Source organism: Centropristis striata, chromosome 4 (genome assembly GCF_030273125.1).
Source record: "Centropristis striata isolate RG_2023a ecotype Rhode Island chromosome 4, C.striata_1.0, whole genome shotgun sequence".
NCBI classification, from domain to species: Eukaryota; Metazoa; Chordata; class Actinopteri; order Perciformes; family Serranidae; genus Centropristis; species Centropristis striata.
This window is the reverse complement of record NC_081520.1, coordinates 37,007,814-37,033,461: the sequence shown is the minus strand read 5'-3', so window position 1 is coordinate 37,033,461 and position 25,648 is coordinate 37,007,814. Positions and strand designations below refer to the sequence as shown.

General features: G+C 37.1%; 2 protein-coding genes across 5 annotated transcripts in view; both read right to left on the bottom strand.

Annotated features, from left to right (window-relative positions):
* trarg1a (trafficking regulator of GLUT4 (SLC2A4) 1a) overlaps positions 1-11,402 on the bottom strand; it is a 28,892-nt gene extending 17,490 nt beyond the window's left edge. Inside the window, exon 1 of the mRNA XM_059330452.1 lies at positions 10,460-11,402. Coding sequence (XP_059186435.1) covers positions 10,460-10,870 — 411 coding nt within the window. The 5' untranslated portion in view covers positions 10,871-11,402. The remainder of the gene's footprint in view (positions 1-10,459) is intronic.
* Positions 11,403-15,996: 4,594 nt separating this feature from the next.
* Positions 15,997-23,877, bottom strand: aipl1 (aryl hydrocarbon receptor interacting protein-like 1). Of its 4 annotated transcripts, none has more exons than XM_059330510.1 (6): positions 23,777-23,877; positions 21,242-21,362; positions 19,044-19,232; positions 17,482-17,658; positions 17,255-17,396; positions 15,997-16,196 (listed from the first exon to the last, which is right to left on the bottom strand). In XM_059330510.1, the coding sequence occupies exons 1-6, from the start codon at positions 23,875-23,877 to the stop codon at positions 15,997-15,999; spliced, it is 930 nt and encodes a 309-aa protein (XP_059186493.1). The 4 variants fall into 4 exon arrangements, with proteins under 4 accessions (XP_059186493.1, XP_059186491.1, XP_059186494.1 ...); XM_059330508.1 differs by having other exon boundaries at positions 21,242-21,421; positions 23,782-23,877; XM_059330511.1 differs by having other exon boundaries at positions 17,255-17,324; positions 21,242-21,421; positions 23,782-23,877.
* Positions 23,878-25,648: the final 1,771 nt, after the last annotated feature.

Here is a 25,648-nt window from a genome sequence, read left to right as displayed (position 1 = left end):
ATCTGCAGTATAAGACTGCTAATAAGAAGTAATTTACCTACACACACACACACACACACACACACACACACACACACACAGTCATCCAGTGCAGCATTGCGAGTCCATATTTCACAGGCAAATCTGCCGAGCCTGCAATAACGCTCCTGCAGTTTGGGCCTTCCCATTACTGGGATAGGCTGGTCTGAGCAGTAAAAACCTATTACCCCTGCCTCTCCAATCCACATAATTGACTGCACATCTTCCGTGTTTGCCAGCCGCAAGCCTTCCCCACCACAGCATCTGTCAGAGATCTGTGGCTGCAGCCAGCTGGAAGTCGGCTTTTAGGAGGTCCCGCTGCTGGAAGTGGTGGTGGATGATGATGGATGTAAATTTTGGCGGGTCCTGTTGTTAGCAATGCGCCATCTGCCAGGATAAAAAAGATGCTGACTCCTTTTACAAGGCTAAATGAGGCCTTAACACATACTTTAATTATAGTTCATTCTGGCCATTGACAGGATTAAAACATGGATACTGTCTCACTGTTGGATGTTTCCTGTCTGAACATCAGTTCTCATTCTAATTCAATTTTTCAACATTTTAAACGAAAGCACATTAGATAATGTAGACATAAATGGTGAGAAGAAAGTGGAATATTTTTGGTCTTTAGTGGCCAAATGCTGCGCTCCATTCACCAGCTGTCTCCTAACTGTGTCTGTTTGCTGTTTAGTGGTGGTCAGGTTAGTATACAGTGGGTTTATCAGAGCTTTTTTTGCTTTAGCCTGCAGATGTGGACAGCTGAAGCAGCCATCAGAAGATGGGAACAGTGTTGTCATGGAGGGATAGACATAGTCAGCAACAATACTCAGGTAGGATGTAGCGTTTAAATGATGCACAATTGGTACTACAGGGCCAAAGAAAATATCCCATATACCAATAGACCAGCATCAGCAGCCTGAACTGTTGATGCAAAGCAGAATGGATCCATGCTTTCATGCTGTTGACCCGACCATCCCAATGTTGCAGCAGAAATCGAGACTCATAAGACCAGGCAACGTCTTTCCAATCTTTTATTGTCCAATTTTGGAGAGCCTGTGTGAACTGTAGCCTCAGTTTCCTGTTTTTGGCTGACAGGAGTGGCACCCAGTGTCTTCTGCTGCTGATGCCAATTCGCTTCAAAGTTTACATTTACATTTAGTCATTTAGCAGGCGCTTTTATCCAAAGCGACTTACAGATAAAGGGAAACAATCAAGGTACAGTGCGCAGTCTGTAGTGTGAAGCGCTTTGAGCGGTCGCAAAGCGACTAGAAAAGCGATATGTCAGTGCAGGTCCATTTACCATTACCATAAGAGGCGTTAGTGCCGCAATAAGTGCTAGTGACGATTCTTTAAGGAGTAGAATTGTCGTGTGGTGCTTGGTGAGAAGATGCTCTCTGAAGGTCTTCCGGAGTTTTTTAAAGGTAGAGAGGGACGCCTCTGCTCTGGTAGGAACTGGTAGTGCGTTCCACCAACGGGGAACAAGAAACGTAAAGAAGTTCAAGGTGTTGGGTGTTGTTTGTTCAGGGATGCTTTTCTGCATACCTCAGCTGTAACAAGTGGTTATTTGAGTACTTTCTATCAGCTCAGACCAGTGTGGATATATTCTCCGCAACAAGGCATTTTGGCCCAGAGAACTGCCGCTCACTGGATGCTTTCTCTGTAAGCCTTAGAGATGGTTGTGAATGAAAATCCCAGTAGATCAGCAGTTTCTGAAATACTCAAACCAGCTTGTGTTACTGGGATCAAAGTAATTTAAATCACCTTTCTTCCTCTTTCTGATGCTCGCTCTGAGCTTCAGCAGGCCATCTTCACCATGTCTACATGCCTAAATGCATTGAGTTGCTGCCATGTGATTGGCTGACTAGATATTTGCATTAACAAACTGTTGAACAATAATGAATTTCATATCAAACTACTGTTTATGTTGGGAGAAAAAAAACACATTAATCCATTTCTGTCTGTTGATAGTTTCCTTAAGTCTGGGCTGTTTCCCTGCATTAACAGCATTTATTAAGAGCAGATGAGCCGTTTTTTCTCTCTCTTCGACTTTGCCGAAGTATTCATTTCACATGGGCGAGGAGAATATTAGCACTTAGCCGTGAGCTTGCACTCCAGGGCTGCATCGTGCGGTTATCCACCACATCACTTTTGATTCATTTGTTCACAGCGAGCGTTGTAAACCTCTGTTTTTCCTGCTCTGACTCACTCGCACTTATCTGACATCAGTGTGGTATCTGATTCAATTCCTCCTTAATCCAGTGATAGGAACTACTTTATAGCCATTTGCCGTCTCTCACACCCCTCTGCCCTTGTAGCGAATGATGTTTTGATCTTCTATGTGAAGCCCGTATCCCCTTTCCATACCCGCAGGAAAGAGAGAGGATGTTGATTGCTGCCACAGAGCTCGGCTAACTGCTGCAATCTGCCCTCTGCAGAGAAACTAAATAGACTTTTCTCGCCTTCTATTGAGTTAGCGGCCAGCTCCAGTTTCTCCCTCCTTCACTTTTCTTTCTTTTGCCCTCTGTCAAAGCCTCTCTGTCTCTCCATCTCTCTCTCTCTCTCTCTCTCACACACACACACACACACACACACAAACACACACACTCTCGGTGCCATTAGCGAGCGGCTGACTTGTGAATGTCAGTGGGTTCATGATGATGGCTTGTGGAAGTACAGGCTGTCTTGTGGATACTGCCTGATATTCCCTTTGGTGTGTCGAGCCCACAGGAGTGATATTACAGAACTAATGGGTTTACTGCATTGCCTTTGCCTTGTTTCTCTGTAGATCTGAGTGCTGGCTGCTGTACAGTGTCAGAAGTAAAGAGCGTTGAAAAACACAAATGGCCGTGCCAACACCAGCTAAGCTGCCATCAGCCAACAGGAGTTAAAATCCTGACACAACAGAGTTACTACTGATGCCACAAAGAGACTTGTGGTAAAATCCTGCCAGATACTCAAAGCAAAGCCTCATTTATCTGCCAGGTACAGTCGACTGGTTCCAGTGGTGGAGAAAGTATTCAGGTCCTTCACTTCAGTAAATGTACTAATACCACACTGTAAAATTACTCCACTACAAGTAAAAGTCTTGCATTCAAAACTTATTTAAGTAAAAGTGCAAAAGTATCAGCATCAAAATGTACTTAAAGTATCAAAAGTAAAAGTACTCGGTATGCAGAATGGACCCACTCAGACTGTTTTATGTATTCTAAATATATTATTTCATTATTTATATTGATGCTTTTATGTTTAATTATATGTTTAATTTTGTAAAGACAGGTCTCCTTTATTTACTTTATATACTGTTATTAGATTTAATTTAAAAAAAAGTCTAATCACTTTAGAGTGATCATGTTTTTATGTTAAATATTGACCTGGAAAGTAACTGAAGCTGGTAGCTAAATGTAGTGGAGTAAAAAGTACAATATTTACCTCAAAATGTTGTGGAGTAGAAGTAAAAAGTTACATAAAATAGAAATACTCAAGTAAAGTACAAGTTTACTGATTGATACTGTATGTTTTATGTGGTAATTATGTTTGATGTTTGTTTGTGTGTTGTTTAGTTTTAATGTGTTAAAGTTCTTATTTATTATTGTAGTTTTATTTATTTATTTAGGTTGGTTTTGTGATTTTGTTGTCGTTTTTTTGTTTTACTGTGTTTGTCCATTGGTGATTTATGTTGTGTTTTCTTTAAATAAATAATAATTAAAAATAATAACAATAATAATAATAAAAAAGTAAAGTACAAGTATCTCAAAATTGTACTTAAGTACAGTCGTTGAGTAAATGTACTTTCCACCACTGAAAAGTTTTAATACAAAATAAAAAAAATACTTTGTTACACGAAGGTCCTCTGTTGAAAATGTTACTTAAGTTAAAGTATGAAAGTATAATCTGGCAAATGTTCTTAAAGTGTTAACAGCAGTAGCAGCAGGAAATATCAGGTGTCCTTGTGTAATTCAGTATTCATCCTTTTCTGTTTTGGGGATCAACATGTGGAATTCCTACAAACTCAAAATCAACTGTTTTTAAATTGGTATCAGTCATGTCATGAATCAGCTGGTGCATTTTTTATTGTATTAGTTCGTTTTTTATACTGTTTTGTCTGTATTTTCTTGTTTAGTTCAGATTTTTTGTGTTTTTAAAGTACACGGTCGCACACAAAGTTGGAATAATTTTGTTTTCAGACACGACACAATTCTGTTAATTGTGGTTTAATTTTTTTATTGTGATATGTTCGGAAGAGATTGATAAGATTTTGAGAAGATATACACTTTATCTGTCAAGAATAAATCACAATGCTACAATCATTTAATGGGAAGAGGTAAAAATATTTTATTCCAACTTTATGAGTGACCATACATTTATTGTATTATTTTGAGTTTGTTTTTGTTACTGTGTCTTGTGTATTGTGAATTGTCTGCAAATTAGCTTAGGATATAAATGCTGTGGTGTGTGGTACACTTTGGTTTTCATCACATACTTGTCCCTATATAAATAAACATGAAATAAATAATAAATATATGTAAAACTTTGAAAGAAAAGTCTTGCTTATAGACTGTGATTCTCCATTTTTTCCAAATACAAACATTTGTCCCCCCCCCCCAACGAGGAAGGACATACGTTGTTCTTTTAAAAAAAAAAGTCTAATAGCTTCCTATTTTAGTGTAATTCCTATCTTTAAGTTATACAACACTTAATTTAAACCTGTGAAAACCCTCAAGGAGACAAAGTTTCTGTTTCAAATGAAGCAATATCCCATTGAAGGGGTCTATAAGAAACCAAAAAAAGGGCTTTTGTGTGATTCAACTGGAGATTTTATCATGATGTACAGTTCTATGTCTATGGATTTTGTCACTCTGACAACCTTTTTACTCAAGATTATCAAAGATCACAAATTGAAAGGTGCAGGTGGATTTCTGACAGTCCAGTCTTTTCCTGCTGCAGCACAATATGTGAATGTATGAGATTTATTTTACACACACACACACACACACACACACACACACACATACACACACACACACACAGTACTGTAGTTTGCAGTACATAACGACACATAACTTATTGATCAGCAGGCATTAAATTATGTCTGTAATTACCTAATTGAAATAAATATTGGGCAGTAAGCATTTGCAGTTCTCTCCCCATCAAACCTCGACATTTATAAAACTTCAGGTATCGACTTTGTGAATTTACAACAACACAAGAAAAACAGTTTTATTAATAGTATAATGTATGTGCCATATCTGAAGATCTTTCTTAATTACAAAATAATTCAAATTATCCTCATTTTTTTCATACATTCATTATTATTAAGTTACGTTAGGTTGATTTATTTTATTTCTAGTATTTATTTTGTACAGGTTACACCTGTATCTGTCAAATGTTGATTGTTTTGTGTTGTTGGATTGTTTAGTTCATTATCAATATTGCTATTTATGTATTTATATGTTTGAAAATGCAACAACATGATGCATCTCAAGGGGGTTTATCCCCTTATTAAATTTTGGGTAACGCTTTATATTAAGGTCCTTGTAATAACCATTAATTAACAAGTAATAAGGCCCTTGTAAGTCCTTACAAGATGCTTATTAACATTATTGTGTGTTTATAAGCTTATATAAGTATTCATAATAGCATTACAAACACCCATGACCCACCCATTATGTCTTTGCCATGCCTTTATTAATCTTATTTTGTTTGCTTATTTTAGTTAACTATGCTTTTTGCAACTACCGGATCTAAAGCGAGAACAATGCCTTATTACTTGTTAATTAATGGTTATTAAGGACCTTATTATAAAGCGTTACCAAATTTTGAAATAAACTAATATATCAGACATGAAACGTACACATTTCAAATCATGTTAGATGATTTATATGCATAACGCCAAGCAGTATCTCTAGATGTTGCTCTGGCTGACTTTATTGTGCTACAGTTCACGACTATTACTGCAGGCTTCTCACCACTGCAGAGGGTGACAACAAGTACACCGTCAGCTTTACGCAGCCCCAACATAAAACTTACAGACTTAATTACATGTGCTGCGATATGAATACAAAGAGGACTAATTGTGCATAGGTGGGTTGGAAAGAGTGTTTGAGGACTGTGTCCAGAGAATATTGATTGGACAGTACTGAACAGTAGCACCGTGTCAAGCCTCTGAGGCGGCCCAGCGTGGCTTCAGTGTCTTCGCTGCATCTTGTATCAGCATTTCCTGCATCCTGAAACTTCCAGTGAGAGGATTAATCACATGTCTGCACCTCTAAACCACAACAACCAGCAGCTGATGATGCACTGAGATCTATGTGTGTGTTTCAGTGAACCCTATTATATTTATATATTGAGGATATTCAGATACGTCATCAACATGGTCTCACAGGAATCCGTGAAATAGCCACGGATTTGCTTAACTCAAAATCCGTGGAATAGCCACGGAATCACTCAAATTTCCGTGAAACTGACACAGATTTCGCTACAATGCAAGTTAATGACAGTCATATCCCGTGGCTATTCCAACAAACAAAGTGATTATGTACATTCACTGAGTGAATATTTAGAAAATAAAACATATATTTCTCGCTAGAAATGTGATCAAAATCCATTTTTATGCAGAAACTAAGTCAAAATATTGATCTTTTTCACTAAAAATGAGAGAACTGTCCGCCATGTTTTTTGTTCTGACCACCGGGACCTTGAAAGTCACGTGACTTGGAACAAACCAATAGGAAAAAATATCCATGGAATAGCCACGGGATATGACTGTCATTAACTTGCATTGTAGCGAAATCCGTGTCAGTTTCACTGAAATTTGAGTTATTCCGTGGCTATTCCACAGATTTTCAGTTAAGCGAATCCGTGGCTATTTCACGGATTCCTGTGAGACCAGGTTTGTCATTATGCTGACTTGAACTGAAACTGTTCTGTAGAGGCTGAGGGCCTCTCTGGTTTGAGCGGAATTGCTTTTTTTTTTTTTTCAATAAATGTCATCCTCAAATGATGAAATGTGTGGAAATATGTGGGACAGACAATACAAATTCCAGTGATTCAGTTGAATCAAGAAACTGAAACAGGCATTTTTTGTGTGACATTTGATTAATTGGTTGTAATTTATTATTCAATAACACCAAATATTTGTCGATCTGGCCTCTCTAGTGGGTTGATTTGTTCCTTTCATCTGTTTAATGTTACTGTAAATTGGATTTTGTGCTGCTGTCCCAACATATTAAGTCATTTTCAGACGTCATCCTGGACTCTGTTGTGAAATTTGGCTTATTTTTTTACCCCGTGTACTGTGATGTTGCAGGAATGTCCTGAACAACAAATCACATTTTACAGACATAAGGAAAAAATATCAGATGGTACAGATCCTTTCAAATAATTAAAAAAACCCACACGGTCATTTTTAGGGATGCACCAATACATATTTTCCGAAACATTATATGGGCTGTTTTTCTCCTTGTTGACTGCCATCATGTTTATGTGACTCTGATGTGTCGAATCTGTTTTGTGCTGACTAAATGTTATAGTGGTTATTTGTGGTCAGACAACAGTTCTGTTGTTTTTTTATAATGAAGATTTGTTTTCCTGGCATAAAAGTTTTAATAAATAACAACAAAACATCTGTACGAGCAACAGCTAGCAACCAAATTGTTATTTTAAACATCAGAAACAGCAGATATTTTTTTCATTAAGTAATAAAATGACAACAATAGTAACTTAATTAAATAAAGAACATGTCTTTCAATATTGGGAATCATATATTGCAATATTAGTCAGAAGAATTGCAAGTTTTGTGCATATGGGATGAATATTCTCCTCCCGAGCAGCATTATATCCATCCTTTAACAAACTAATATTAAAATATTTACTTTCTTCAAAACATCAAAATAATATGTAGACAATAGTGGCGTGACAATGACACATGTAAACATTAACTGCAGAAGATAATAAAACTATAACAGACTATTGCAAGTGTATAGCTGTTTTGGCACGCATGTTCCTTTCTGAACCAGATTATGTTAATATCAACTATATTTTTAACAAGATATCATGAATATTACAAAGTTTATGATGTCTAAGATTAAATAATTGCAAAATAAAGACAATATATCGCTCTTTTTTTAAATATCTCCATCAACGATAATGATGATGAACATAGCACATCAGCATGTGGTCTGCTCAAAACATCACACACACACACACACACACACACACACTACTGCGCCCAGGGAGCAGTTTAGGGCCACTCAACCCTTGACCTGTCAGTCCTGGGACTCGAACCAGCGACTCTTCGATTACAACCAAATTCTCTTACCATGGGTGGTGTTTTCACTGCCATTATACTTTAATCCTTGTGTAGTCTTAACATCTGGGCAAAAATGACCCTGTCTTTAAATCTCTAAAATAAAGCAGTTATGTTGAATTACAAACAAAGAAACATCCTCTTATGCATCAATAACTTTGTGAATATCAGGTTTTTCCATCTTTTCAATTCAGAAAAACTGAAGTGAAACAATGACAAACTTGAACTTCTTTGGCGTTACAGTTATATGGTCTTATTTACTGTACAATAAGGAAATTGTCTCCAATATATATATTTATAATACTCATCTTTTCCCATTTTTTTTACCCATTGCCCCCAATCACAAGATGTATAAACAACAGTTAGTAATTCTAAACCTTTCAACCAATATTCATCTTGAAAAAAGATAATTTATGGTGTTTTTTTCCTCTGTTCAACATAGTGGCAGGTCAGGTTTGTCCCTTAACCCTTTATTGGGCGAAGAACTATATTTGGTAACTTCAGTGGATATCAAAATGGGGTCCCCATGTCTCTCTGTTTGGTCGTAGAACCACATGGACTTGTACGAGGAGAACTTGACTATGACGGCATATTAAGGCCAAGTATGCAAATTTACTAGATTAGAGTGCCAAATCTACAAGAAAAAAATGTACAGATTTACGAGACAAAAGTGGGGAAAAAACGACTTTTTTCTTGCAGATTCACCACTTTAAATTTCATAAATCTGCACATTTTTTCTGGTAGATTTGACACCTTAATCTCGTAAACTTTTTTTCTCAAAATATTACCGCCCTCCCCTGGGTCCGTATGTTTTTTTACACATTCTGGCTCTATGTAATGTCCTCCAATATTCTCTCGAGTTGAAATTTGGAATTTGCAAGTATTTCAATGAGTGCCCTATTAAGGGTTAAGACAACGCAAGGGTTAAGGTTTAGGTGCAGTAACCAAGCTGCTTTGGATACTACCTAAGCCAAATCAATGTAGAATCAGTGTAAAGAGCATCAAAACTAACTCATGACTCATAAATCTAAAGGTTGTAGCGGTTTGCTTGTGGACAACTTTTGTCTTTAAGCTTTTTGGGTGTCCACAATTATGTGAAATAGCATTTTTCCCCCCATCAAAATTTATTTCCCCACAAAAATATGGAAAACATCAGGGCCGGTTCTACCGCATATATGAGGGGGCAGACAGAAATGTGAAGGGGGCATCATACGTTCACATCATGCTTCAGCTAGGGGTGGCTGATAAATACCAGAGTAACAAAGTACCAAGGTAATGAAATACCAGAGTAACTAAATACCAAAGTTTTTTCTTTCATTTACAAAATCAACACACTATAGTCCCATAATCTAGTGTTTTTCTATCATTTTTTTAAAGATAATACTATGACATGTATCAACAGAGTATAATTGGTCCATTTTTAGCATTTATTAGTCATTTTTCACAAAAATAAACAGACTATAGTATGACTTTTTTGAGGGTGTCAGTTTTGGACATCCCATAATATGGTATTTTCCCGTCATTTCTGGCCATATTTTGATCTAATATATATCAACAGACTCATTTGAAGCATTTTTAGACGTTGACTATACATTTTATGTCATACAATTGTTGGACATCCCGAAGTAACTAGATACAAAAGACTATAATTGGTCCATTTTAAGCATTTTAGTGATTTTAATATTTGACCTTTTGGACGCTTTATATTAAGGTCCTTGTAATAACCATTAATTAACAAGTAATAAGGCCCTTGTAAGTCCTTACAAGATGCTTATTAACATTATTGTGTGTTTATAAGCTCATATAAGTGTTAATAATGGCATTACAAACACCCATGACCCACCCATTATGTCTTTGCCATGCCTTTATTAATCTTATTTTGTTTGCTTATTGATATTAAAATATACTTTATTGCTCATCTATTATAAGTTAACTATGCTTTTTGCAACTACCGGATCTAAAGCGAGAACAATGCCTAATTACTTGTTAATTAATGGTTATTAAGGACCTTATTATAAAGCGTTACCTACGACTTTTTTTTCTTTTCTTCCATTTGTGGACATCTCAAAATCTGGTGTTTTTCGCTCACTTTTTGCATTGTTTCTGCATTGTTTAGTTTAGTAAAGTGCCACTCACCATGATGGAGTACACCAGGGCCACAATGCTGACGGGCCACACGGGGCAGAAGCAGGATAAAATGACGAGGATGAGGTAATCTTTGGGCTTCGGGTTCACCTGGACGGTGGCGTTCCCGGTGGAGGAGCGGCTCAGACTGGCCTTGGACGGGGACAGGGGGGCGGCGGCGCCCAGCTGCCCGGCGGAGCCCGACCTCACGGCGACGCTGTGGCCGTTCTGGTCGGCCTCCTGGCCCTTGTCGCTGTCTATGTTGACCGTGAAGGAGGTGGACATCTTCATCCCGTTTCCTCCGGGCTCGGTGGTCAGCGCCAGGAGTTTCTCCGTCTCATGGGGGTCAGAGGACTGAGGGCCTCCTCCACCTCCTTCACTTAAGTTGGACTTGAGGAAGTCGGTGTCCGTGTTGATGGCCATGTTGAAATGTAGTAAATTAGTAATCAGAAAAGGAAATATTTTAAAAACTGGTTGAAAAATTAATTGCAAGCAAAGATGCGTCCCATAATACAGCTGAGTGAATACAACTAATCTGTCAACTTTGAGCCGAGGTGATAGTTATTTTAAAAGGCTGGAACAGACCAATCCACATAAAAGAAAAATAATAAAATCAGAGAGAAGATGAAATTCCTGCAGTTATCATTCCTCCTCTTCAATCACTTTCCGTCAGCTTCCTTCACATCCGCCCTGTGGCTCATCTCCGAAAGGGGTCTAGATCACAAAACCTCCCCTCCTCTCTGATAACATCCAATGGAGGAGCAGCTCGGTCAGAGGGGCTCCTGTCCTGTCTCCAGCCTTGATCCAGCCTACAACACTTTCCTTTAAGTCTGTCTGTTGATGTAAAGTAGTGTGAACGCGTCTCTCTCCTTCTCCAAACACACAGGGATGAATGTGAAGCGTCTCTCTCACAGCAGACCACAAATCACTCACTTTCTCCTCCTCTCCTCCACTGTCTCCACGATGCAGCAGCACAGCGACTGTACTCAACTTGGGACCAGTGTCAAGTCACTCATATTAAAGCACGACACTTCCGGTGGAGGCACACAAAATAAAAGCCCCGGCCATGGCAATAATTAACCCACATAACAGTGGTGGAATGTAAGTACATTTACTCATAACTTAACATAACTTTAACCTCATAACGGTACATCAAGTCGTTAAAGTTGGCCCTATTTTTTGTTTGTTTGTTTGTTTTGTTTTTTGTTTTTGTTTTTGTTTTTAACTGTAATTATGTATATACATTGTGAAGCACATTGAGTCTGCCTTGTGCATGAAATGCGCTCTATAAATAAAGTTGAATTGAATTGAATATTTTTGTTGTTTTTGCAAGATTAAAACACCACTTAGGCCTACATAAATGCATCAATTTAAATGAAAAGACTATCTGAGTGGGTCCATTCTGCACAATAAGTACTTTTGATACTTTAAGTAGGCTACATTTTGTAGCTGATACTTTTGTACGTTACTTAAGTAAGTGTTGAATGCAAAACTTTTAACTGTAGTGGAATATTTCAGTGTGCGCTGCCACATAATAGACACTATTTAACATCTTGCGGACATTATAACAATAGAGAATGCAACATGAAGTTTAAAAAGGTATTATACCTCAGCACTTTTATTTATTTTCTTTCTTTCTTTCTTTCTTTATTAAAGTGGTATCTACATCTATGCATTGTTTGTGTTGTTAGCATCATATATATCTAAGTTAGCATGGTGTGTGAGTAGGTGGCGCTCTCATTATTTTCTTTTCTTTTATCTTTTTATTAAAGTGGCAGCGACGTCTCTGCACCACCCTTACAGCACGTCAAGTGGCACAAATCAAACACACCCACAGGTGCACGCTGCTTCTGCCTGACAGGCTGATTGCTAAGATGCTAACGGCGGATCCTGCAGGTGACTTCACTCAGGAACTGTGAGGAGTTTCTGCCGTTTGTGACTGCAGATGCTCATAAAGTTTACCATGTGGAAAGTAGTTGAGTGGGTCAGAGAGGCTGAACGGTGGACTGAGAATGAAGGAGCAGAAGAGAAGGAGGTGACATGCAGCAGAGTGAGGAGAACTTCACCTGCTGAAGACTCAAACAGGTGAGGACTTGAACAAACTTTCTCGTACCAAAATGTGCCCCTCTCTCTTTCTGCTTTGTGATTGTTGCTGCAGTCACTGGATTATAGTTGATGCATCTCTGTGTTCTTTGCGATTGGGATGTTTTTATTCTGCAATATAACACGTGGCGGGTTTTGATTTACTTTATAGTGTTTATTGCATCCGCCGTGATGTCGCTTTTGTTTCATTTCAGGTTGTGTGATTGATAATCAGTTGTGATCAGGCTGCAGTGTTGGTTTGGATACAAGGCCTCTGATCTGACATGTAACTGATATAATATTGCCTTGGCAATGCACTTTATTTTGTAGCCTAAAGACGTTTAGTTTAGTTTATATTAGTTTTAGTTTAATAGGTAGGCCTATATCATGTGACATAATCAGCACAAGTGTTTTCTTCTTTACCCTGCCAGCTGGAAAACAAGGATGTTTTGTTTTTTTTGGAAATACTTTTGTTCTGTTATGTAAATCTCTTTGATTAAAATAATAGATAAATAGTATGTAGTTTGTATGGTGTGTATAGCTCGGATGATGGAGCAGGTTTGCTGGTTATTATCGGGGTGCTGGTTGAAAATCCTTCTGCCCACATGCCAAAATACAGTAACTCCCAATGTCAGCTATGTAGTTGGGGAATGTTTTATCTACAAGTGCATCCCAATACATTAGAATATCATGGAAAAGTAAATTTCCAGTAGTTCAAGTCAAATAGCCCCAACCAAGTATTGAGTCATATAGATGGACACTTTTCAGAGGCCAACATTTCCGTATTATACATACTTTTTAAAATTGGTCTTTTGTGATATTAATTATTTTTTGAGACAATGAATTTTAGGTCTTCATTAAATGTAAGCCACAATCATTATAATTAGAAGAAATTAAATAAATTGAGACATGAAATGTTTAATTCTGTGTGTAATGGATCCATATAATGTGTTATTTCCACTTTTTTGAATTGAATTACTGACATAAATAAACTGTTGCTATATATGACATTCTAATTGATTGAGATGCACCTGCAAATAAAAGCACTTACCAAATGAATGCCATGTTTAGAAGAATGAAAAATAAAGGAATCAGTTTTTAAAACAGAATCAATACATTAAGTATGAGTTGAAATAATATCAATGTAACAGTAAAAGACTAAAACAAGCAGACAAGAAATAATAAAAAAAAAAAACCTTCCTAAATTTAACAGTTTATTCTGGATGCACAATCACTCTACTTCCTGCCTGAAATTGGCTTCCTCTGGCTAACTTGCTGCATCTCATGTTAGAGCAGGGCAGTCTGGCTGAGCCGCCTCCTCCTCCTCCTCCTCCTCCTCCTCCTCCTCCTCCCTTTCTTCCCCTCTTCTCAACATCAGCACCAGTGGTTTATGGAGGAGAGCCAGCAGCAGATTGTGCTGCTATGCAGAATTTACTGTAGTCCTGTGTTTCAGTCCGGGGCAGGGTTCCCAGCGGCACAGCTCGGCATCATGAATCAACTCTTTCTAAGTCCATTTTCTAAATAGCCCTGATGATATTTAAGTAGAAGATTAGGGAAAATGCTTTCCTGGATCTGAGACAAGAGATGAATTGCATGTGGTCTCTAATGAGAGTATGAAACCCCAGTTTGTCTCCTTGTTTAGTCGCCTCACATGAGGCAGGAACTGCATTAGTAAAGGTGGTTGTAAATGGCTTGGTGCTCTAGCTTGAATGTTTAATCACGATCCTCAGTGGGGATTTTTTTTTCTTAGATCTGCTCCTATTGATTTTTTTCTCATCATTTGACTGGTGCATTAGCGTCGGCCTCATTTCCCTGAGTGACTGCTACACTGCACCGTGACCTGTGGTAGTGATGAGTGGGGGAACGGTGCAGATAGTGATGAATGGGGATTCCCTGAATGAAACTGAGCTCTCCGTGTGATGTCATACTATTGATTGAATATCTAATATTTTATGTTGGTGCACAAACATAAGTGCATTGAAATGTGTTTTTTAGAGCATTTCCCAGATGCATTAGTCCCAACTCGCCCTCTGCAGCTCCCTCCCCTCTCTTGTTTTAACATGTACAAAGGCAAAGAAGGGAAGGAGACGAGCAGTGGATAGGATCCAGATCATTTATTTTTATGAGCCCCTCGACTCTTCATGGAAATGAGAATGCTGCTGATAGGCTCAGGATTATTTCTCCTCCAGGGTTCAGGTTGAAGCGGAGGAATAATTGTGGTCAGAGCCCCACCTTGTGGAAGGCAAATGTGCTTACAAGACTCAGAGAATTAAAAATGTGTAAAGATTTAGATTTTACATGACTAGTGGCTATAGATTAAAATAACCAATACTTCAGTTCTTCTACATTGATTCGGGAAATGAGTGGCAAAGTGTGACATCTGACTTATAGTGGTGCTCTTGACACATTTAAACACAGAAATCAAACTAAACTGCCCCAATAATTTCTTCAGAGAACTGCACAAGATACCACCCTCATGTCTTTATGGTATGACTGCAGCTGCCTGACTTAGCTTAGCAAAAAGAACGGGAAACAACGGGAAAGAGCCAGCCAGGCTCTGCACAACCGACTGGTATCATCTTCTCATCTAACTTCCACTAATAAGTGTAATATTGCTTTGTAATCATTAATCTCACTCACATCACTTAAAAACATCCATACTCTCAGAATGGGTAAATCTTAAATAGATGAATAGAGCCCGACTGATATGGGATTTTTAAGACCGATGCTCATACTGATGTTCGAGGGGGGAAATTCATCCATAACAAATATGATGGCCGATTTTTTTTGAGCTGGGATGAAAATGAAACTTTTTTTTATGCGGATTGTGCACTGATTTCTCACCACTCTGCAAATATACCCATATAGCTACTTCCTCAAACATAAAATGTTATCAAATAATATTTAACTTTAATCCTATAAATGACTAACTGAGAAAATAAAGAATAAATAGCTAAAAATCATAATTACTGCTTAGTTTCAGTCGGGGAAAAAAAATACAATGCAAAAATGAATAGCTAACACCATTTCTAAATCACGTCAAGCATTATTCTCTGCATTATATATTGTGTAAAAAAAGTTTTCATAACAGCATATATTGGACAGCATATCGATATACCTTTGATAGACCAATATTGACCAATAATATCTGTCGAACTCTATTGCTATTTTTTTGTTTTTATTTTTAACTGTATTTTAACTGTAAAGCGTCTTTGTGTACCCTGAAAAGAGCGCTATAAATAAAATGTATTATTTATTGTTATAAGTGCAATACAAATATAGAAATGACAAACACTCAAAAAATAAGTTAACCATTAAGATGATAAGGGTCTTTGTCTCACTCGTTTTGAGGAAAACAACAGAAGAAAAGGGGAGGGGCTTATACAACCAGATTTAGTAAACCCGGGTCATTTCATTGGACACAGTTTGTCTCTCTGGCCTGTCCGACCTGCTGCCGTCTTCCCCGCTCAGAACATGCCTTTGTATTTGTTCTTGTCTTCCTGGTTCTTCTCCTCCAAGCGCATGCTGAGCACAGCCAGCTCCCTCTTGATGGCCTTCTTCATGCCCGGGTCCAGATCCAGCGCCCTGCTGAAGTCCTGCCGAGCCTCCGCCTCGTTCCACACTTCGGCGTGGGCCTTCCCTCGCACGAAGAAGGCTTTCACTGCACCTGGAGGACAAATATAATGAATAATTTTAAGTCTTTTACAGCTGAGTTTGATCCTCATGTGCATCTATGAACACATGCACATACAGGCTGTGCACACTGAAGTTCAGGCAGCAGACCGTTTTATCGGCTCACACTTCCATAGACACATGAAACGTACATTTACAGCGACCATAAAAATTGCAGCGTGAAAACACACCCAGCTTGTTAAAAGGCTAAATAAACTGTGAGGCTGTAATGCTTACACAGCATGACTGTCTTGCAGTATATCAGGTGGCTGGAATCTGATCATCTAATTAGCAAAACAAGCCTCTACTGCTTTAAAAATGTCTACAGGATCCCTCAGTGCACCATGACATCACATCAGTCTCTGGTTGTATCCCAAAGTCAAAGAAGGATCCTCAAACGGCTGAATTTGAAGGATAAAGAATTTAATTTAAAGAATCTTCTTCCATTTTCACACATATATGTGGAAGAGTGCTGATGCCAAAGCCATATCCATGTCATGAGCAGGTTTTGAAATTGCGGCGCTGAATTACGCAATGACGCACATCTGCACACTGAAGGCTGTTCCAGTATACCAGTGATTGGAAGGACTCTGGCCTTCACTGTAATAAATTATTCTGTAGTCATTTCATTTTACTTAATATATTTGATAAAATGTATTAAATATAAATGCGTCCTTGATTTTGAGGCAGTTGTTTAAGTAACTTTAATATAAAAATGTTGAGATAGATTCTACTTATTTTGATCACATTAAATATAACCTTTTATGTGTATGTAATTCTAAATCAAGAGAATTTTGAATGACTCCAACACAATAGAATTAGTCTGTCAATTTTTAATTGACAGGCACTTCCTGTTAAGTTTTTATTAACTCAACTTGTAACGTAGTTAGATTTAATAAATAATATTGCATGCAATCCATTGCCTCAATTTTATTGAGTAGCTATTGTTTATCTTTTTTTTACATTGTTGCCTCTGGAGGACCCGACTCCGTAGAAAGGATCCTAAGAGAAAGGATCCTTAACTTTGGGATACAGCCTCTGTCGGTACCAAACCTGGGTGCTGGTTGATGATGTCAGTGGTGTGCTCGATGACCTCGTAGTACTCCTCCATGCGCAGCAGACACTGGCAGTAGTTGAGCGTTAAGGTGTTGGCCATCTTCTCCAGCTTCATCCACGGGACCTCCCATGCTTTCTCCTGCAGAGGAGAGTAGTGCAGATCAATGTCTATGAATTCTGTTTCATAGGAGCAAAGAAATCTGTATTTCGGACTGTTTGATCACCTTCGTCTGAACATTCTTGATGCAGATGAGGGCCTCCTTGTACTTGAGTGTGGCTTCTTGGTAGCGTTTCTGTTTGTAGAGCAGGTTGCCCTGACCGTGCAGCACGGGGACCACCTTCAGCCTCTCCTCGTTGTTCATGGCCCACGTCTCCCTGTTGTACTCACTGGGCTGCTGCACCTGTCAATCACACACATACAGGTGTATCTCAATAAATCAGAATATCATAGAATGTTTATTTATGTCAGTAATTCAATTAAAAAAGTGGAAATAACACATTATATAGATCCATTACACACAGAATGAAAGATTTCATGTCTTAACCCATTGAAGCCTGGAAAGCGGATACGTCGTTTTGTAGTATTTGTATAAGCTCTCAAATACTTTTAGAATTTCATTTCTATCTGCTACAGAGGCTGAAAAATCTATTATTTAGAAGCGTTGACACTTCTGTTGAATTTCCAGAAAAACTTCAGGTTTTAGGGGCTTATTTTAAAATTGTCCAGAGGTTTTACAGGCGTTTCATGCCTCAGTGGGTTAATTTATTTAATTTCTTCTAATTATAAGGATTATGGCTTACATTTAACAAAGACCTAAATTTCAGAGTCTCCAAAAAATTAATATTACAAAAGACCAATTTTAAAAAGTATGTTTAATATGGAAATGTTGGCCTCTGAAAAGTATGTCCATCTATATGCACTCAATACTTGGTTGGGGCTATTTGACTTGAACTTCTGGAAATGGACTTTTCCATCATATTCTAATGTATTGAGATGCACCTGTACTGTATATAGTGTGTATGAGGGCTGCAACTCATGATTATATTCATTCTTGATTAATCTGTTGATTATGTTCTTGTTTGCTTGATTAATAGTTTGGTCTATAAAATGTCAGAAAAATAGTGAAATATGTCCATCCTGGTATCTCTGATGTCTTGTCTTTTCAGTCCAAACCCCAAATATGATATAAAACTGAGAAATGTAGGATGTTTACATATTTGAGAGGCTTTGAGAGACATTTTCTGCTATTTCCCCATGAAAAATCACTTTAATTACTTATCAGTGCAGCATTAGTGTATATCAGAGGGTAACCATTAGGCTAGGGAGGCCAGGGACCAGTTATTGAATATTAATATTAATATTTCTCAGATAAAATTAAGACACATTGAAGAGCACAAAATCAAATTGCAGGAGCTCCACACAGGGCAGGTGTATTTTTATGCTTTTTACTGCAGTCTGGCACCTTATTTACATTGAAAGTACAAAAAAATCACCAATGTGAATCTACCTTTTTTCACTGAGAATTAAAAAAAGGTTGACAGGCCACCTGGCACCCTTCAACAGGCCCCCAGGCTGTAAGATGAGTGTCACTGCTTTAGGACCTTCTGCTGTCTCTTCTAATTCATATTTTATCCTAATTTTCCACAAAGTCAACTTTGCTTCTGAAATGAAAGGGTTACTGCCCTGAAACCATTAAAATAGAGTTCATTTATTTGCTGTTGTGAGGTTTTTTTTTGTTTGGCACTGATCCACACGCGTCCATCTAGTCATATCTTTCCTTCTCACCTTGCACAGCTCCAGGACAAAGTAGAGAGGCTTTGGTTCCTTCATCAGCTCGTCCAGGTCGTCGTAGCCGAGGGTGCTGTAGGCGAACATGTTGGCCATGCCACATGTGTGGAGGTGCCAGTCCACGGGGTCTTTGCCCTCTGCGATGCGCCTCATACTCTTGGCCACAAGTGGATAAACACCAGTGTGCTGGAAAGAAGAGAGTTCAAATTTAAATTAAACTAAAGGTGACTGAGGATTTCAGCTACTTTCAAATTTGGTCTTATGCACCTGCTCGGTTAGTGAAGAGTATTATTGAGATTTTGACCATTCTCCTCCTATACTACTATTATTATTATACCGGCCTTATCTATTATTATTACTATAACTATTATATATTTATATATTACATATCATATTATTTTATTTATAATTATTTTATTTATTGTTATTTTATATTGTTACTATTTATTATTACATATTATATTATATATTATATACTATACTATTATTACAATTATATACCGTCTAGTCACTATAGCATTGTTGCCATCATATCATCAGTATAATTATAATTACCATCATCTAGCCAACCTACCAACTGATCTTCTTTTTTAACTTCTTAAGTGTCCTTGTTCTATTCTGTGTTTTTTTTTTTTCTATTGTTGTTTTTATTTATGCTACCTCAGTATTTTATTTTATTCTATTGTATTTTGTTGTACTTAAATACCGGACTGCTGTGACAACCGAATTTCCCTTTCGGGATAAATAATCTATCTATCTATCTATCTACTGAACTTGCCCTGCAAATAAATTAGTTGTCTATTTATTGGGTCTAACGTGGCAAGTTTGCCCTCCGCTGGATGGGAGTGATAGTGCAGTGTGTGGCGCACCCATGTTGTTCAGAGAGGAGTGAATAAATGCTCTAAGCCCGTCAAATCTAATCAGAGTGGAGGCGAGTCGCTAGTGCTGATTCAGCAGGAATCAGAGCCGATTAGGGAAAAGTGAGGCTGCTGCAGATTAATGACAGTATGCCTCAACCCATCTGTCTCTGACACACACACACACACACACACACACACACACACACACACACACACACACACACAAACTCTGTAACACCTGGATCTGGTTTAGGGGCATATATATGTGTGTGTGTGTGTATATATATATATATATATATATATATATATATATATATATATATATATATATATATATATATATATATATATATATATTCAGACATCTGGATGGGACAACATCTTTCATAAGAGGAGGAGGTCACACAGCAACAACTCATAAGGACAAAACATTGCTCACATCGAAAAATATGTGGGGAATTCAAATAAACACAACTGAAAGTGAATCAGATGTCCCAGAGGCAGTGTTCTTCTTCATGTTTGTTATAAACCACATGTATTACTGTTATTATTATAGTCCAGGCAGCCTGTTGATCCAGTTGTGAAAAAGTTTTCTGTTTGCCCCAGACACTCTGTTCATTTTATACAGGAGGATGCAATATATGCTTGTGCTTTATAAGTTCAAGCTTTAAAAGTTTAAGCGGAGCATGCAACACTTGTCAAACTGTGTTGTTTCATTGGTTGTCACTGAGAGCAGAGTCGTCCACATCTGCATTAAGTGAACAGTCAAACCTCTCAGAAGAGATTTGCAGGTAACAGACAGCATTTTTAAACAAAATTTGACTTATACTCTTAAAGGTAAAAAGGAGGCCTTTGATCTGTTTGAGAACTTTCTAGTGAATGAAGATACGTTTTTAAAGCATTTCAAGAGGTTCGGGAAAAGTTTGAGTGATTAATGAAGGACTATGACCAGGGAGGATAAGTAACCTTTTACTTCACTCTTTTTCTATATTTTTAAAATTGATTTTTAAAAATATATATTTTAACTTAATTCCGTTGTGTTTTCTGCTGTATACCTTCTGCTATGAGAATTACAATATTATATAATATACGAGTGACATTTTCATTCTTTTATTTAAATTATTTTAGCATACGTCATGATGTTTGTTTATTTCTTTCTCTTTTAATGTTAGAAATCAGCACAGACAGTGTTTCACCCCCCCCATTAATAAATAAATAAATAAATTATAAACTACAACCCTTGTTCCTAAAAATGACACTGAAAAAAAGGGTTAATAAAATGATTTGCACATCGTTAGAGGAAAAAAAAAAAGTTGTTGTTGTTTTGGCACTCACAATGATGTCACACCAGAATTCGGCCACCTCACCGATCCTCATGGAGGACAGCAGAGTCTCCCAGATATCCAGTTTAAACATGTTGCCGATCACAATCTCCATGGGCGTCCCCACCACTTTGCTGTCATCTATCACTGTACGTTCATCGTCACATAGCTGGGTGCGGAAGTGGAAAGTCACCTGGAGTCCATAAAGAAGGAAAAAACTGTTAAAACTTAATAGGGCACTCATTGAAATACTTACAAATTCCAAATTTCAACCCTAGAGAATACTGGAAGATATTACATACTGCCAGAATGTATATGTGTATGTGTATATATGTGAAAAAAGTTGCTCTTTTCTCGTAAATCTGTGACTTTTTTCCACACAGATTTGCCACTTTAAATCTCTTAAATCTGCAACTTTTTTTCTTGTAGATCTGCCACTTTTGCAACTTTTTTCTCAAAATATTTTTATTTTTTATTTTGTATATCCGCTGAAGTTACCATATACGGTTCTTCACCCGATAAAGGTTTAAAACTGTGGACAGAAAGTGGAAGAAAGTATTTAGAATGATGTCAGTTTTAGAGTCAATGCAACTCTCTTCGTAACACAAGATGGCTAAAGTGAATATTGGAGAGATATTAAATAAAGATCACAAACACAATAAATGAAAAGAAACAAAATGTTCAACAAACAAAAATGTTACAAACTTCAGACAGCTCTGTTATTCAGACAGGCATGAGGATATGCCAAGGTTGTATAACATCCAAGGAAAAAAACAGCTCCTTTTTAATGAGATTTTCTCATATTTCATGATAACAGCGCCCTCATATACAGAACCAGAACATGTCAGGAGGGATTTTATGAACTTCAGATGATGTCAAATGCATTTAGTCACTCATCAGTTGTGGAAACTATTCAGAAAACTGCTAGAAAAAGAAAAAGTTTAAAAGAATGAAGTGGTTATTCTTGATATAATGATCACACTCACATCGTATAACAGCGTTTTTTAATTTGGACTCATTTTGTCAAACCTCATGCAGCTGGTTCAAAGTGTATTGATTAAGCTCTGAAAAAACTGTTCTCATTAAAGGGGCATTGAGTGATATATGTCCTATCAGCCTCTACTGGTCGCCGGGGGCAACTGCATCGTCCTCCTCCACTCACTCGTCATGTTCAGCTGCAACGGCTTCAAATTGGCACAAGCCGGGAAAATGAAATCCATAAATCTCAAGTAATGAAGCCATGCATCAGTTAAACCTTCACAGATCATTGTTCTGCTTTCCACAGGCCAATAACAGTCTGTTACTTATTGCTCCTTTAAGCCTTGTGCACATTAAAAAGGGATCGTCAAAGAGACTCGACAGACACAGCTGAATTGTTTGGAAAGCCAATAATAGCTCTCAATATATAAAAACAAAGCCTCTGACATTAATAAATATAGCTATGAAATAAATCCTGGAACAGATAAATGAGGCAATAAATATAAATAAAAGTTAAATAAGGGTTTTATTTAAATAGTGGTTTTCAAACGACTACTTTTATGTATTTGGGGGAATTTTTTTTTCACAATTCCATACTTAAAATAATAAATGTCCCCTAAAGTAAAATAAATAGATGCTGAATTATGAAATAAAAATATCTCATAAATAAAAGCAGTCCTTTGTAAAACATCCTTACAAAAATAGAAATGTTTATCTTCTAAAAAATAAATATATAATGTATTTATACATGCCTTATTATTTGAAGATATTTTTTTTACATAGCCATATCTATTCCATATGCCTATTTATATATTTACATACATATGTATTTATTTTTTAATTATTGACCTTAATGGTATTCCATGAATTGACCTTTTTATTAGATAATGTATTAAAAGAATATATATATATCTGTCATGTTTATATGCTTGTCACAGAAAGATTTGTACAATTCTATTTTTTTTTTTGGTCTCTGTATGCTCAAAATGCTTTGTGTATCTTAACTTTTATTAGAGCCTCTGAATAGCTTTAAAACATTTCAAACTGGCAATACTTTGGTGATGCTGTATTTTATTGCGGCCGTGCCAATAAAGCCTCTTTGAAATTGAGACGTATTTTCAACCATTTGTCCAGTGAGGTTAATTTACCGCACAGTATAAAAATATTATAAATAAATATTATTATTTTTATTTCTCTAATTTCACTACACTGGAAAAAATTGCTGTTTGATTAGTCATCATTTTTGGATGACATTGGATGACTACTATTTCAGTTGCACGGATTTATTGGAGTGAATAAAAATGTAAAGTTATTTTATATCTGATCCAAGATGAAAGATGGCAAGTGTAATCTGAAGATGCATTATTGGAGGGGTTTGATTTATGTATACCAGATGTATGCAAAATGTTTGTTAAAATGTTCAATAAAAAGAAAGTAAAAAAAAAATATAAATAACAAATAATAAATATATAAAAGGAATTCTCTACGAACTGTGGAATCACACAACTTGGTGCTCAGTTGGTTATTTGGACATTTATCAGAAAGTGTAAATAAATAACTGGAAGCCGACGGTACCTTTGCCCCAGTGATGAATTTTGGGATGTCTCCGCTGCCTCCATGCAGGATGGTTTTCTTTATTCCCTCCAAGCCCAGCAGCATCGTGTCCTGCATATCCGATGCCATATTTTTGTTGTTTGTTTATTGCTCTGGATCACCTGATATTACTCTGCATATGCATATAACGAGCACGTCTGTGTGTGGAGTACAACATGTGTGTAAAGGGTGTGGATGACTTGTTCCTAGTAGATTAGTCTGGGTCGGGATAATGAGATTATGTTTCATCATCTCTGTGTGTCGGTCATCATCAGCACTTTCTCTGAATCCAGAAACATCCAGAAACGGGAGAAGAAGAAAGAGATTTAAGATTATCTGTATCGGGCCGATGTCTCTGCTCACAAAGGGCAATTTTTTTTTTAATTAGAGTATTTCACTGAGCCAACAAGCAAGGCCACTCCACTAACATTGTTTATCTTTAATTTATGTAAATATTCTTTATCCCTCAGAAACAAGGAGATGATGTCTGCTAATAAATGCTGTTTTTTAAGTTCAACAAAATAATTTATTTTTTGTTCATTAGTTTTAGTTAGGTATAATCTTGTAATTATCTGTGGACATTAACAGTCATGGAAAAAAAAATATTAGACCATTTTCTTCATTTTCTTGTTTATTTCAATGCCTGGTACAATTTGTACACATTTGTTTGGACAAATATAATGATAACGACAGAAATTGGCTCATAAGAGTTTAATTTAAGAGCTGATATCTAGCCATTTTCCATGGTTTTCTTGATAATAATTTTGGTTATTATCAAGAAAACCATGGAAAATGGCTAGATATCAGCTTTTAAATTCAACTCTTATGAGCTATTTTTCAAATTTTCAATATATTTGTCCAAACAAATGTACCTTTAGTTGTGCCAGGCATTAAAATGAACATGAAATTGAATAAAACAAGGGTGGTCTAATATTTTTTCCCTGACTGTATTTAATTTATGAATTCCTAAAATTTCTAAAAAAATAAAAAAATAAATAAAAAAGACCAGCATTCTTTATATCTTCCGTCAGCCTCACTGCTCTCTAAATTTTGACTTCGGGCATTTAAAAAGTCATATTGGTCAACCACTCGTCAGAAGTGGATCAAGTTTTTGGAAGGATTAAATTTGTTTATGTGCATATTAATATATATATTTATTTTTTTTGTGTGGAGTCCAACCCTGTTGCATGTACCCTGAGACTGGAACAAATGTGTGTGTGCGTGTGTGTGAGAGAGACAGAGGTGAAAGAAATAAAAGCAACACAAATATGTCTGTGAAAGAAGGACATGGTTTCCATTCCAGAGGAAATTTCCTGGATTTATGTGGATGTGGTGATCTGAACAATGCCGAGAATACTGAGAAATGGTGGAGCAGACAATTACTGCATGGACTCCTTGACCTTGTCTATGAAACATCTGTCTCCCATCTGGGCAGCGTTTGTGCGTGTGTGAGTACTCCGAGTTCTCCCGTAGTGTTTGCTAACAAAGTCTGCAAGCAGTTTGAGGGGGCAATTATTCTAAAACATTACCCAGTGTTAATGCCTTATTCCGTACTAATTGCGCAAATAGAAAACCCCATAACTGCACCTTGGCAGCGTTCGCAATTGTATAACTTTACAGCTTTGTGTTTCCTCTGTTGAGCAGCATGCAAGACCTGGTATTTCACCATGTGTTAACAGGCGAGGCTTCAGCCTTATCTCTAGTCAAATAAGACTTCTATATGCTTTAAAAAGATCTTTAACATCCTGTCAAGTTAGCCTTTTTTACCCTCTAATGTGACAGACAGGATTGGGCAACAGTTTGGTATGTACTTGGCAGCCCTCCAGGTCCAGGCCCCGAGTGGTGCTGC

Coding starts and splice junctions, on each gene's coding strand:
- aipl1 (XM_059330508.1), bottom strand. CDS start 23,877: ATGCAGGACACGATGCTGCTGGGCTTGGAGGGAATAAAGAAAACCATC. Junction 21,422..23,781: donor AATTCATCACTGGGGCAAAG/GTACCGTCGGCT, acceptor TATGGACTCCAG/GTGACTTTCCACTTCCGCAC. Junction 19,233..21,241: donor AATTCTGGTGTGACATCATT/GTGAGTGCCAAA, acceptor TCTTCTTTCCAG/CACACTGGTGTTTATCCACT.